Source organism: Lonchura striata, chromosome 2 (genome assembly GCF_050655825.1).
Source record: "Lonchura striata isolate lonStrDom1 chromosome 2, ASM5065582v1, whole genome shotgun sequence".
Taxonomy (NCBI): Eukaryota; Metazoa; Chordata; class Aves; order Passeriformes; family Estrildidae; genus Lonchura; species Lonchura striata.
The window spans coordinates 8,937,019-8,952,750 of NC_140704.1; the positions used below are offsets into that span (position 1 = coordinate 8,937,019).

The following is a 15,732-nucleotide window of genomic DNA, read 5'->3' on the forward strand; positions in this document are numbered from 1 at the left end:
GAAAAAGACCACATCATAAAAAGTCAGGACTGTGACTGAGGGAATGGCTTTTCACTCCTTTTGAATTAGAGGTGACAGAGTCAGGACAAGCTCATGCTTCATTCTCCCTACCTTGTCTGCCTGCCTACCTTGGAAGAAAGACTCGACACCTGACGTGTGCCCTTGTGGCAGGTGAAGAAAGGCGATGATGGCGTGAGCAGCCCAGGATCAGGGCAGGGTGGGGAGTGGGAGCGAGCCAGGTTTGGCAGTTCCTGTCGGGCCATGGCCTGCTGTGAGCAGCCCTGGCTGTGGGCAGCAGGAGAGCTGTGGAACTGCGGCTGTCGCTGGCAGCACTGCGGAGGGAGGCTCTGGTGGGAGTTGTCACACGGGTGTCACTTGAGGAGCGCTGTTGTCGTTCACAACTAGCCACGGAACAGCCGCTACCGAGTTCGGCTCCTTTTCACAGTGCTGGTTGTCAAGGGCCAGTTCAGGGAGGATTTCAGAGGTGACTCCCTTTAAGAAGTAATTTTGATAGAATGCCCTTTGTATTGGAAGAAGATTATTTCATGTTTCTTTTCATCTCTTTCCCACTGCAGGTTTATTTTACTTTGCGCATGCATGGTTACTTTTTAATTTCTGAAGAGACAGTGTATTCCAGCTTGGTTTAATAACTCTTTAAGGGGGTATATTTTTCTTGACTTTAATTTAAATGTATTCTTTAGTCATAGTTATGATCTGTGTATATCTTGTGAACATGAGTAACAGTATTATTTTACCCATGGTAATTCATTAAAGGTGGCATGTACTTATCTCTGAATATTTTATTGTCTTAGGACAGTTCTTTTAATTTATACTCTAACAAGTTGGCATTTTTCTTTGCAAGTACTCAAAGCAAGTATGTGGTTGACTGGAAACTTTTGTTAGTTTGAGAGTGGATTGTATTAAAGACTGATTGCTACAAAGTGGCTCAGGTCTTCATCAGTGGAAAGCTGGTGATACACTAAGGGTGCACTGCCCTTTTCTATCTCCCTCTTCAAATGATTTAAACTTGTTTATTTCTGATAAACCCTTTGGCCACTTATTTCCCTTTATTTACTAATAATTTGTATTTTCTGTGTTTGCTTGTGTTTTTTCATTCCATTCTCTTCTCTATTCACACAAAGCAATTTGTTTTCCTGTATTTTGTTCTGCTTTTTCTTTCAGTTATCTCTGAAGTGTAAGGACAAATGACAAAACATTGTTTCTAAGCAGAAATGCACTTTACATTGTGCTTTCTGCAGCACAGTCCTTTCTAATCTGGGACATTTCACCAACTTCTTTAATGCATCAGATATCAACTGTTGAAAAAGTCCTGAAACTTTAAGCCATTTCTTGATTATTAATTTAGTATCTTGTTTTGTCTTTGTGTTTGCCTTTCTGTACTGCTTGAGTGGAGATACATCATCCTTATGTATGGATTTCCTTACTTTGTTTGTCCTGTGTTTAACACATGGAGCAAACCCTGTCTTTAGCGGGCAATAGCTGTAGTTAGTGGTGTCTTTGGCCATAAATGCTGTCTTTAGAGGAAAGATGGTTAACCTTCTTGTGGGCTTTTTTTTTTTTTTTTTTTTTTACTCTCTTGGCGGTCTGTTAGAGTATTTTCTATCCTAAAGAAACCGAGAGAATCATGACTTTCCTTCCTCTGTATCTTCAAAACAGAAATGCTGAAGAGTTGTGCTGTCATGCTTTGTATCTACTGATAGACACTAAAAGTATTCCAGCATGGTTGTTTCAGCTGTACTTAAAAATTTTATAAACATTTGTGTGCCAACTTCAAATTGATTTTTCTGTATTAAAATACAGAAAATACATTTTCAGCTTGAGTGTTTTTTAGTTTTTTTAACTTCTCTAGGCTAATATGGGCATACAGAGAAAAACTAAGTTGTCATTTGTGTCGTAGTGTCAAAAAATGAAAATAGTTTTCTTAAATTTGCTGTGCATTTTAGACTGGATTTGGGAAGGTGCCAGGGTGCTTTCATCTCCTGTTGTCTGCAGTGGAAACTGAATACGGTACATAAAAATTGAGTTATTTTGTATATTTCCTTGGAAATTACCCAGAACCATCATTGAGACTCTTGCAAATAAAGCTTTGTTTATATATTGTAATCAGTGAGTACTTGTATAAAATTGTGGTTTAAAAGCAAATGCATGGTTTTTCTGTTGTAATAATATTGGGCTTTGAGGCCTCATGAATGCTTTAGTATTCTTGTCTTTTTCTCTGTTGGTGAGATCACTGTCCGAAAGTTTTGGTACGTAGCTTTAATTTGGGTGAAGAGTTCAAAATTTTAAAAGAAAAAATTCCTGCCATTTGTGCTGTGTCTCTCTTGACATCTTTTCTGGGCAAGCTTTGGGGAAAAGGATAAGTAAATACAAGAGCTTCATGCTTTTTTTAAGTTAGACAAAAGCAAGGGGCTTTGGAACAGGATGTGATTGCTCTGAACGTGCCACAGCTTGCTGTGTGCACCTGGGCCAGGGATTTATGTACCCTCCAGGCAAGGAAAACACTCAGACTTCTGGTATGATCTGGTGGGACTGGGACCTTATTGTGCTTCAGCTCTGTCATTTGTAAATGAGATATGTTTGTCAGGGTAATTGGGATGCTGAGAGCACAAATATGGACAGGGATCAGTACAGTTTGCTGCTCTTTGCTGGTCCCTTTTCATAGGGTCATAACTTATCTCCATCTCTGTTCTTCTGGGAAGGCTGCATGCCATGTATTTGTGAGTTCAGAAAATTATTAACATCGAGTTTTCTCTGTGTTTTATGTGCTATGCATTTTGAGCAATCCCTGAAGTGAGGTCTGCATTAAATATCCTGAACAGAGTTGAAGTGGTTTTGAATGAAAATGCAGTAGTGTCTTTATTTGTGTCTTACAGGAAGAAAAGGCTTCTCTCCTTCATCGTACTCAGGAAGAAAGGAGAAAACGAGAGGTAAAGTAGCCTGTAAGCGTTTGCCTGGCCTCTGTATTTCCCTTTGGTGTTACATTTACAGTGCAAAGTACTTCTGCTGCAGTCATACTTAGTTCAGCAATGTTTTCATTCAATTTGCAAGTTCTGTATAGCCTTAAAGTATACTTTAATTGGCAAAATAATTTGAGTGCTTTAAGCTGTTCCTTAGAAGTGCTTTTCATCTCAAAAGAAGATAAAAGATGCAGTAGGTACATAGGGAAGCTTCCCTTTTATTTTGGTGTTTATTTGATCTAGTATTTTTTTGAGAAGAGCTAAGGATTTGGCTAGTAAATTGCAAATTTTACCTTATTCTTAATCTATTACTATGTCTTAGGCTCAGCAAACTTTCTTCTGCTCCTGGTTCTGCTATGATTTCTTGGCTGACCTTTAGTACTTCCCCAGTGTGTACCTGTGTTCTGTGAAGGTAAAATCAGAGCAATGATTCTTGAATTCTTTGTAAAGAATTCAAGAAAGCCTAAGTGCTTTGAAATCACCTGCTCATGAAGGACCAGTGAGAAGCTGAGTTGTGATGCTTTAAGAAACCTTAATACTGGTTTATGATGGGAGCTTACTGCTCTGGAAAATTCAGACTGGAACAGTGCAGAGGAGGAATAGGCACTGAAATAAAGAACCCAAAATTTAGTAGTATGGAATTTGAGTCGCTATGTTAATTTTGTCATTTTTCCCCCACCTCTCCCATATAAGTAAAAAAACCCCTGGTGTTAAATACTGATTAAAAATGTAACTATGCAAGTTTCATGCTCATGAAGAAAACAGCTCTTTGACCCTTAAAGGTGTGTTTGACTCATGCTAGATTAAGCTGAAGTTCTGCAGTTTCTGTGGACAGTTAGTGCTTTTTTTTCCTCTCCAACATGGGTGTGTAGTTATAGACTAAGTTCAAGTACCAGGATTTCACCTATTAGTTCAGAATTCCATGTTATCAATCAGCTTTATGGTCAATGAGTTCCTAGTAACATATGTAAAAATTATTCTTTGTGATCCATAAACCCATTCAGTTGCTTGTCTCTGTTCTTTGCAAAACTTGTGTAGAGCCACACACTCATCCCAGTGCAGGTACACATGTGCACACAGTGATTTGCTGTGGTATGGAGCACATTTTCACAAAATGAATGACTCCTCTGAGAATAAAATCAACTATGGCTTTTAAAAACTGCCTGTAGCAGAATCTTAGCAGTGACCTTAGACTTAAAACCTTTGCAGTTAGGAGTCTCTAATTGACAATTATGTGTCCTGAGATAAAACCGGTACCTAGAGAGGAAGAAAAGTTATCTGTGTTTTAGTTGTGCCTTACATTATGTTTATGAAGAGACACTGCATCTCTGAAACTCTCTTCTGATTGCACTTTTACTGTCAATATTTTGGAGAGAGAAATATCCTTTGGTCCATCAAAATTTTGATTTTGGTCTATGATTTAGAGGCAGTTAGTCTTCAAGAATCTGCTTATTCAGATAAGTTGCTTTAAGAACCAGGGTTTTCCAAGAAAAATAAAATAGGCCTTGAATAGCAATTTTGTCTGGTGTTCTCTCTGGTCAGTTCAGGTCATGCTTTTAAATTGGATGTGTCTTTATAGAACAGTAAATTGGAAATCAAGGTTTTGGGACTTGAAAGTTTATGTGAACTTTCCAAAAGTATTTGAATGAAATATATGAAAACATTTTGGTGCTTTGTTTTGTCTGGTGACCCTCAGAATTATAGGTTCAATATAGTTTAAGGATTGATTAGGCTAAAAGTTCTCTTTTTAAAGCAGGCTTCTTGATCCTTGTACTTTTCCTTCATCCAGTGCTTTGTAGCTCTAGGTTCATGAGCAACTCCTTATTTCCCTCCTTTTATTCCCTAAGGCACCATATGGATATTGTTAGAAATATAATTACAGCAGCTACTTCCCATAGATATTTATTGTAATGGGATATGCTCAGGGTGTTATCAGGGACCCCTCCAAAAGCTCTTTCCATACCATCTCAAGCAAGCTGGCTTTCAGTTCCTCTGAGCCATTGTAAAGGGATGATTTTTGCTACTCTTTCCACTTTCTGAGGAAGATGTCATAAAAGGATTCATTAGATATATCTGGTTTGGAAAAGAGACTAAGAATTTTTATTAATTTATAGATTTTGCTTCTGGGCCACAATGCACTTTAAGCCTCATTTCCTTTTAACAGAGGTACTGTCTGCAAATAACTGATTTTTGTATTGTTTTCCTCACATCTAAACTGTGCTTTTCTGTTATTTGAATGAAAACAAATAAGTGGATTGTCAGTTTTTGCTGCTGTATGCAGAAAGAGGAATTATGTAATTGAATTTGATGAATCCTTCAACATTTTTCAACATAGCATTAAGACTTTGTCTAATAAAATGCATTAACAATAAAGTGATGCAAAGTAATAAAATATTTATGTTGATTTCTGTACTATTACATACTTACTGAGTATTAAAGATTAATTTGCAATATTTAATGGTAAATTTGCATTTACAAACAAAAAGCATTCTCACTGATTTATATCTATTAGGTACATACATTCAAATAATCTATTTGACTAATGATTGCTGCTTCATTTTCATTAAAAGCCCATATTAAATACAAATACATTTGATAAAATGGTAGAAATAAGAGTCAGTCCTATGGTGTTGATTTCAGTTTTCTTGCTTTGTTTTACAGGAAGAAAGGCGGAGGCTGAAAAATGCAATAATAATCCAGTCATTTGTAAGAGGGTACAGAGACAGAAAACATCAAGTCAGTACCTGATTAATTAGAAAGATGCTAAATAATTTTGCTGAAAATGAGACTTATAATAAATAATTTCATTGAAAAATGATTTTGAGTATTTGAGAAAGTGGATGTTCTTTTTTCACTCTCAGCATTTTCATTTCAAGCTCAATGTTTTAGTAAACAGATATATAGTCTACAAAGCATGAGTGTGACTGGATCTGAATGAGATCCTGCAATGTTTTTTTTAAGCTGATAAATTTGATAAAAAGCATTAGGGTAGTAAGAACTTTCACACACCAGTGGAGCTTTTAATTTTGTATTTATAGTATTGCTAAGGTGGTAGTTTGAGTCAAAAAGTTGTTCTAAATTGCTGTTGGATAGATTCTCCTAAGAAAGAGTTTTGTTTAAATTTGTTAATTTGAGTAAACTGGACTAAAATGTTTGATGTGATAATGCTTGATAAGCAACAGATTTGTTGCAACTGTGCTTTGAGTTACAGAATGGAGTTATGATACCATGTGTATTTTTTGATCTCTGAACAAACATGTGTTGTATCTGTTTTACTGCTTTGCAACCTCACTGGATGGGAAGCTGAAATTTTGCTCTGTTTCGAATCATGACTGTTACTGATGTATTGATGCATGTTTTGTTTTTAAGTACTCTATCCAAAGAAGTGAATTTGATCGTTGTGCTAATTTGGCTCAGTCTGGAGGAACCTTTTCCACTGCTAATGGAGCGAATTTGACCCTTCTGGTTCGCCAGTTACTCTTTTTCTATAGACAGAATGAGGATTCAAAGCGTTTGGTGAGTACTGTTACATACTTTGATCTGTAGTACTTGCACTTCATGCACTTTTAAAGTAGTGTTTCACTTCAGAATGCACTTTTCACTGCACTCTGCTGTTTTTCATTTAGTCACAATAACTTAACATTAGTTTTTACAAGTGCACGTGCCCACACACATACTGAAAATGTCAAATGAAGCCTTGAAAAAACCAATGTGCATTAGTCACACTAAGTTTTTAAAAATACTATACTTCTATTAGGATTTTATTTTTTAGACAGTATTTCTGCTTAGCCCCATGGTCATTCCCAAGGTGTTCGGGTGGTATTTCTTTTCTCACTGTTCAGTATTGCTGGCATATCAATTGCAAAGTCACTGCCAGCTTCCCAAATGTATGAGAAGGTGTGATTCATAGTGCACATTGAAGAATTATGGCTTGTTAAAAACAAAAAATTACCAGATGGTGTAACTCAGTCTTAACTTTGAAAGTTTAGTACTTAGTGGTCATGGAGTTTATAATGAATAACAATTTTTTTTTCTCAACTGAACATGATTCAGTCTGAGTTTGTGCTTTGTAAGTCTTCCAAAGGTATCCATAACAGCACTGAAATATTACTGTCTGAGTTGTCATAGATGATAGAATTTGTCATTATAAACTGTAAACTTGGCCATATCTTGTTGCAGGTATGGATGTGTCAGAATTTAATTAAACAGAGTTCTCAGTTTGTTAAGCAATTGGATGGTCCAGACAGACTTACTTGCTTATTCCAAATAAAAAGACTGTTGGGGCTGTGTTGCAGGTAATTTCTTTTTTTCTACATGTTACTGTATAAAAAACGTTCAGAAATTATGTTGGGCACTTTTTTGTTTCTTTTTGTAGCAAGTGAAGTATTAAATGCACATTAATTTTATGTAGAGGACTGTTTATATTACATATGTGTTGGCCATGATATAGGATACCTGTTCCCATGTAGAACAGTCAAATGCTCTTAAGTTCTGTTGACTTTCAAGTTCAACATGTGCTTAAGGGATGCTCTTGTAGGATAAGCCTGAGTGTGTTCTTACTTGTATATGGCTTTCCTCACACTTTATTTTGAGAGGAAGGCATATTGAGCAGTTACATTATTGGCTTCATTATTACATTTATTATTTGTAGTGGGAGAGTCACAGGAAAGTAAATCTGTTAAGGTGACCTGAATATCGGGCAGCTATTGTTATTCTATTATTAGAAAACAACATATTTGTTCTTATCAATAATAGGGACTAGTTACACTCTGCAGAGCTTTAAAATACTTGTTTTTTAGAAAAGTGTTTCATTTAAGTCACTAAAGCTTATGTTCTTATAAGCGTGTAGAGTGTATGTATGATAAACAGTGACACCAGATTCTAAAGAAGACTTGGGTGCTGGCCTTTAAAGTCCATGTGCAGTGGGACACAGATGTGGTATTGCTGCATGGAATCGTACATTTTCACTACAGTGGAAATTTTGTTTTTGTAAATGCAGTTCTTAATATGGATAGGGAAGAAAGCACATTGTTAGGACAAGTCAATCCGTACACATCTCGCAATAAAAAATACTTTGAATTCTAAATAGGCTCTTAATCATCATAAGTTCTGTGGTTACTGGTAGCTGTTACATAACATATGCAAGCTGTTAAAAGGGTGGGAATGGTTGTATTTTTAATATTTGAGTTTGTAATCAAAGACATATTGTGTTAGTTATGCACGTGATGTTCCCTAACACCTGTTCCCATCTCATGTTGCTCTGGGACTTTCATGGCTTCATTTTTAATATGTTTAGTGGTACATGTTGGTAAAACATGTATTATTCTTTGCTTCTCTTCCAGTTTATGCAGTAGACCTCCAAATTTTCAAATCACTCAGAGCAAGAATTTAGTAGGATTTAAAAGTAGAATGTTATGTTCGTAGATACCCTAAAATCAGGAGTTATTATTATAAAGATGCCATCAAAAAGATGTAGCTGAACCGCTGAGAGCACCTGGAAACCAAGTAGATAGAAATAAGTTACTTTAAGATGAATGTGTGAAGAAATACGAGAAATCTCTTGTTAAATAATTTTAATTTCATTTATAGGCTACTGCAGAATTGCAATGATGACAGTCTGAATGTTGCACTTCCTATGAGAATGCTTGAGGTATTTTCATCTGAGAATACGTATTTGCCTGTTTTACAAGATGTCAGCTTTGTGACATCATTAATTGAACAAATTTTGCACTACATGGTTCAAAAAGGTGAGTAGCTAGGAACCAGCAGTTCTGGGAAATAATCAAAAATTGAACACCTGAAGCCCACATTGCTTAATCAAATTTTTGTCTTTACCACAGCTACATACACTAACCTGTGCATTAGGTGGATATTGTCCTTGTAATGAGGTCATGGCTTGAGAAATAGCTGCTTGATTTTTTTGGAAATTCTCTTTATAAATTTAATATTCTACTAAGTTATTTATACAGAGCTGTAGCACAGCTTTTGAGAGTAGGTGGATATTGCCTAACAAAAGTTTTATTCCAGTTGATGTTTAACACTCTCATGTGGACACACACTGTGGCAGATCTAAACTTCAGTTGTGTAAAAGTTGGTCATTTTATTGCAGTACTGTTCTCTGTAAATGTTAATATTCATTATTATTCTAGGCTGGCACTGGCTTTTCATCCTGCCAGCACTCAGACACCTTAGCAGAGATGGTAGCCTGGCTTTTATTTCTCTCCTACCATCATCAGCAAAACCATTTGCTAAACTGCAGTCAGTGACACCTGTGCAAACATACCAAAAGTTAATGAATTGGATAGTTAGCACCAAAATAATTAGTTGCAAAGAAACTTTATTACTCTGGGAATGTCCAAAATAAATTATTTAGCCTTTTTCATATGGTGGCTTGAGTTTGAAAAACTTGTGGATCATGAGGAAAGACAAAAACATTTTGGAAGAATTCTCTTGGATCCAGCCTCTTTGGTGTAAAATGCAGAAAGATCATCATCTAATCATTGGTTATTGGAAATTTCTATATAATATTTACAGTACATTCAGTGGACTTGACTACCTAATCCTAAGGACTGTACGTTGAAGTCACTATGAGGAAAAAAATTACTCCTAATGTAGCACATTTATTTTACTTGCCTTGGCATAACAAAAACTTGGTTTGTCACATTGGTTTGTATATTATAAATATGCATGTATTTATTTTCAGTATAATACTCTGTCCTCACAACTGATACACAAAAGTTTGAGATTATAGAATCATACATTTTTTACTAAAATTTAGCTTTCTAATTACTTACAATGAAAAAAAAAAAAGTGGCTTTGTGCAAGTGCAAATGTTCTATCTCCTTATAAGTTTTGATGCTTAACTTGTAAAGAATCTGTTACCAGTTTTCATTAGTGTATGCTTTTGGATATAATTTGCTTTCCATGTGTGTATGGTGAGCATTGCAAAGTCATTCATTTATGGGGCCTTCCACTGTGACAAGTTAGGTGGTCCCTGAGAAGGGTTCTTAGACAGGGCTCTCAGTGATGTGACACTGTTTATGCATTTACAGTGTTCCTGTAATTGTGGAACTTGTGTCTTACTTTGGGAGTTCATTGAGCATGAAGGAAGTTGGTTTAAGAAGAATGAAATCACGTGGTTCCGTTTGTACTTCAGTGAGACAAAAATAAATTACTCTCTATACATGTCTTTATGGCGTGGGTGATAATGCATTTTATTACTGTCTGAGGGAGCCCTGCTCTGGAAATAGTGATTGTATTCTTCAGCCTGCTAAGGCAAGGTGCTCACAGAATTGGGACATTCTGCTAGCAGGCCTCTTGCCTGTATGATGCAGTCATATTTTGGAAAAGAGTAGAAAATTCTTCATTTCTGGAAGAGTGAAAGGACAACATGACTAGAGTCACTCAAAGGAGAAGAGAACATCTTTGTCAGAAATCATTCTTTTAAAAATCAAAGTATTTGCTTCATCAGCAAGAGCTGATTGATCTTTCAAAATCAAACTGACTCCGACTATGGTTATCTATGAATGATTTTATACTGTGATGTTTCCAAAGAGATTGCTGATATGATCTATTAATTATGTGAATGTGACTTGGACTATTGTAAAATGTCTTCCTAAGTCAAGCTTCATGTAATGAATTAGACAGTATTTTTCAACTTCATTTGTATTGTTTTATATGGAAAAGAAGAAAAATAATGCTGTGTTTAAAAGTGATTTTTTTTTTACTTGCAGGTTACTACAAGTCGCTTTATTTGTTAATTAACAATAAGCTTCCCTCGAGTATTGAGTATTCTGATGTTTCTCGTGTCCCTATTGCAAAAATACTTCTGGAGAATGTTCTGAAGCCATTGCACTTTACATATAGCTCCTGTCCAGAAGGTGCAAGGTAAATAAAGATAATATGAAACATTTGTGTACTCATTTGCTATAGACAGAGGTGCAGTTTGTTGTTGTCTAATGTCCAGTCATTCTTCCAGTGCAGTTTGTTGATTTATTTGTACAGTAATGATTTTTTGGTAACACTGTACATCACTGAAACAATGTAGTTTCAGGTGTTTTTAAGAAAAAGGCAATAAAATGCTGAATGCTGCAATAAACAGAGCACAGAGAATAGCATGTATCAGTACACAGGAATGAGGGTGTGGAAAATTTAGGTGAGAGCAGAGATGCAGCAAAGGGTAGATGAAAAGAATTTTAGAGTTCAAAAGAACTTTGTGACAGATGAGCTGAGATTTATGGAGAGAAATTACTAAGGCAGCTTACAAGAGTCAGAGTCAGATATGTAAACAGAGGAAACGTGAATTCAGGTTGTATCACATACAGTAGTATTTTTGTTACAATAGGAATTTGTGTAAAAAGTGTTTTTTAGATGTATTCTTTTCCCTTCAATATTACTAAAATATATTTAATTTCAGAATAGTTTTCTTCCAGTTCATGAAAAGTTTAAAGGATAAAATTGCATGTAAGATCATTAGGAAGAGGATTTAGTATAATAAGTTAATTTTTGAGAAATCTGATGCGCTAGGATGGAATTAATGGAGCACATCTTTGAAGTCCTCTTGATGGATGTGTTCTTACTTGCAAAATGATCTATTATTCCATTGATATAATAGTGGGAAATTTTGCCTGTATTTTCTATAGCAACAATTTTTCTTCCTTTCAGGCAGCAGATTTTTGCAGCCTTCACAGAGGAGTTTCTGGCAGCACCTTTTACAGATCAGATATTCCATTTCATCATTCCAGCGCTTGCTGATGTGCAGACCATTTTCCCTTATGAACTCTTTCTGAATGCACTATTATTAGCAGAAAGTGGATGTTCAAGAAGAAGTGATCAAGCCCCATGGCTCTTCTACTTTGTGTTAACAGTTGGAAAAACATATTTGGGTGAGCAAGCTGAGTGGACAATTCATTGGTTTCTTCATGTTAGAATTAATATGTTACGTATTTCCTCAGCTTGGTTCATTGCCAAGTAAAAAGGACAGTTTGTGGATAAAAGTGTTGGAGAGATCTGTTCCGTTACCTATTCTTACCCTTTTCATTATAAAAATGCAATAATTTGGTAAGATTTGGTATAACTTGTTTTGGTCAGGTATTTCTGGTAAAATATTTTTTATAGCACATTATGATCTCGCTGATGATGTTTTGTTTCTATGTATGTGCTCTAGGATCCCTTTCAGAGGAAGGACTTCTTGTGTATTTGAGGGTACTCCAGACTTTTCTCTCTCAGCTGCCTGTGTCTGCTGCTGGTACAAAGTGTCAAGATGAAAACAGTGATTCTGAAGATGAGGATGAGGAGATCAGTAAAATGACAACTACACCAGTAAGCAGTGCAGAATTCCTGTGAATGGATTTGTACTGCAGCAGCAGCAAACATAGGCAAAAACATGATCACTCTAAGTCTAGTATTTTTCTATAGGTGTAGAAGGGAGCCTGTTTGCTTCTTAAAAATTGATGACTGTTCCCTGCAAGTAAATGGAACTGATTGCTTACATTAAAGCAAACTCCTTACTGTAACAATAGATCCAAAACTATTGATAACGTGTCTGTGAAAGTACAAAGCTTTTATTTAAAAAAGGCTTAAAATTGCCTTTTTACATTTGTATTTTACAGAGATTTTCTTACTCTCTGTATTCTGTAGGTCCACAATGATGCTGAGATATCATTAAATACACTGATACTCCAACTTAGTGTTTTCATTTTTTTTTTCCTCAGAGAAATGCATTTCTAGTAGAAATAACTACAGTCTTTATGCTGTAGAATAGGTCAGTTGTATACCCACTAACTCAAAAGCCCTCAAAAGGGAAACCAACACCTGCTTTCTGTAATAATACATAGAGACACTGTTATACATAGAACTTCTTCACTATATTTTAAACTTACAAATAGAATCCAACACCTGCTTTCTGTAATAATACATAGAGACACTGTTATACATAGAACTTCTTCACTATATTTTAAACTTACAAATAGAATAAATCTGTGCTGACTTTAGCCTCCTACTACTCATATCAAGGCTTGGACTAACCAAAGTTGGACAGATGTAAATTCAGCAGTTTATTACTGGCCTTTATGTAATCTTTCAGAAGACACAGCTATTCAAAGGACATAGTGTGCATGTTTTTCTTCTGGAAAGTGAGAAATTTCACCATATTTAAAGTCTATTAAAAAAAACTTAGGAAGAACCATGCTGCCAGAGACTAATTGCAGCATTTTACTTGAGTGTTTTTAGATGCTGCATGCTACTGTCACACCAACATCTTTACCAGTGTAGTGTGAATAAAATACTTTCTTTGCCAGACACACACGCTGTGTGCAATATAAATATTGGCAGATTCTACTTGTGGCTTAGAGATCGGTAATACTTAGGAGGTGATTAGGTCAAAACAAAGCAGTAATTTCTGTTCACAGATAATTTACAGTAATTCATAAATTAAGAAAAAACTGCTCTGAGGAGACTTTATATAAATAATATTCCTTATTGCAATATGGTTTTTTGTGTGTTTCTCCTGTGATTTTTTTTTGTACCTATTCTGTATTTTAATGCATGCCTGTCTTACCATTGGAAAAAAAAGGTGAGTGGGTGGGGAACCCACTTTCTTAAAATTTATAACTGGTTAACTTGTCCTTCAATGAGCCTTACAGCTTTGCTCAGTTGGGGGCAAGATAAAGACAGGAAATTAGGAAAAGGTTAAGGTGGACTCAGTTGCATGCCAAGAGAATGCATTCCTCTTCACACACTGCTGGTACTACTCAGACATGTACTGACCACCCTGAAGTTTGTTGTCATTTGTTAACCCAAGAATTGTAAATGTGAAAATAGTACTTATAAAGGAATTTAAAGTCAAGGTCCATTTCTGGGTTTCATGTCCAGTGCTGACTGATGTCAGCAGAGAAGAAATGACTATTCACTTTTCATGCCAGTTAGAGATTTTGTCTAATTGTATGCAAGTGTTACAGAGCATACTTGTAGTAAAGGCAGTATTTCCACTGGCCTCAGTGAAGGATGCTCTTCAAAGCTCAACACTTACCTGCCTGGGGCTTTAAGTTGGCTCTTGGACCTGATATTTAAAAAATTTGGATATACATATGTGCTTCTGCTTTATTTATTGTACAAGAAAACTTCATTCTAGTTACATTTGGAGGTATTTTTTAATTGAAAAGGAGATACCATTAAAAAGAATTAAAAGTAAACTTTCCTTTGATGTGTTTGTAGGGTGATGGGAGAATATCAGTCCAGTACATAACTGAGGAGTGCCTCAAGAAATTGGACACAAAACAGCAGACAAACACTCTACTAAGCATGGTTTGGAGAGATTCAGCCAGTGAAGAGGTCTTTACCCTGATGGCATCAATTTGCCACACACTAATGGTACAACACCGAATGATGGTGCCAAAAGTCAGGCAAGTGGATATAATAGTCATCTTGACCTGTAGTATATCTGAAATTAATTGTCTTAGATAGACTTGTTTTAAATTCTATGTGTAGTTTTTATGTGTTGTCTTGTACAACTAGCTGAATTAAATTAGAATTTCAGAATTTAAGAGTAATTCCAGGCAAACCAAAGAGTGGATTGTTTCTTACTTTTCTTGCTATTCACTATGCCCTCTCAAGATTCTTCTGAGCATTTTATCTGTTCCCATGTTCCTAGGCAGTGTGAGTATCATTCTAGTAGAAATTGGACTCCCTTGTTTTTAAAACATTCAGTGCTCTGAATTCCCCAGTCTCTCTGGCTAGCTGAGCACTGAAACCAACTCGTTCACACCCTTCTTTAGTATATGCCAAAATCTCTTGCTACAAATTAAAATAATTCCTAACTATTGAAAATCACTGCTGTTTTGGGAGGGTTTGGCACCCGAGATGAAAATAAAGGACATGTTCCTTTGCACGGTATTCTTTTACAAAGATTGCAAACCACAAATGTTAGAACAATGGGAGAAGATTTTTGACCTTTTTATTATCAGACTGAGACCCATAAGTATTAACACTGTTCTGGTGCAAGTAGTTTTGAGTACCTATGTAGTTGCTGGTAGTAAAGTAAGTATTCAGGGAATGTTGTAAACATAATTCAAACTGCATTGTAAACAGTGATACAGAAAACTAATTAGGTGCTATCTTAGCCCAATGGTGTTTATAGCTTCTAGAGGAAGTAAGATGTCAGTGAAACTGTGATTGCTCGATTAGGGTAATTAGTTCTTTGTAGACTAATTGCATTAGAGCAGGATGTGAGACCTGAAGATCATAGCAGCAGTTGAATTAGTGTGCCAGCTTTATTGTTGCAAGTAGTACATTGCCTTGGATAGTAATTACTGAGCTTGAATGCATCACTGCTTTGACTGGAGGCTTGCTGGTGAACTGTGTGGAAAAGGGTGTTTAATGAATAAAGAAGTCACTGAACTTTAATTGTATGAGTATGGCATCTATTTCCTCTCAGAAGCTGTGTTGGGTCTTTGCAATTATTTGTGATAATAAGCTATTTACACATTGGATAAATTCAGGCGTTATGAAAGTTCTACTCAGCATCTTCTAGTAGAAAATAATTCACAAATCATGACTTTTGAATAGTTGAATTTTAGAAATGAGTAGTAGATACTAAGATTTCTGTCAATGATACCAGCACAATTACTTTTGTTGTCAAAATGAAGTTGATTTACATAGATATTTGGTAAATTAAAGTAAACATTTAATTACTAGTTTTGACTTAGGAGTCAGCTGTAAGTGCTAAGTTTGTCAGGGATTATCATTTCAGCAACTG

At 35.7% G+C, this 15,732-nt stretch overlaps 1 protein-coding gene across 3 annotated transcripts in view; it reads left to right on the top strand.

The window, feature by feature from the left end:
• Window positions 1–15,732, top strand: part of UBE3C (ubiquitin protein ligase E3C) — a 71,410-nt gene that overhangs the window by 7,752 nt on the left and 47,926 nt on the right. For 2 of the 3 annotated variants that reach the window (XM_085572945.1, XM_021526553.4), the window contains exons 2-10: window positions 2,895–2,948; window positions 5,640–5,714; window positions 6,348–6,494; window positions 7,158–7,273; window positions 8,568–8,725; window positions 10,712–10,865; window positions 11,643–11,863; window positions 12,145–12,299; window positions 14,193–14,380. In XM_085572945.1, coding sequence (XP_085429071.1) covers window positions 2,895–2,948; window positions 5,640–5,714; window positions 6,348–6,494; window positions 7,158–7,273; window positions 8,568–8,725; window positions 10,712–10,865; window positions 11,643–11,863; window positions 12,145–12,299; window positions 14,193–14,380 — 1,268 coding nt within the window. Of the gene's footprint in view, window positions 1–2,894; window positions 2,961–5,639; window positions 5,715–6,347; window positions 6,495–7,157; window positions 7,274–8,567; window positions 8,726–10,711; window positions 10,866–11,642; window positions 11,864–12,144; window positions 12,300–14,192; window positions 14,381–15,732 lie in introns of all 3 variants that reach the window. The other variant, XM_085572946.1, reaches the window with a different exon arrangement.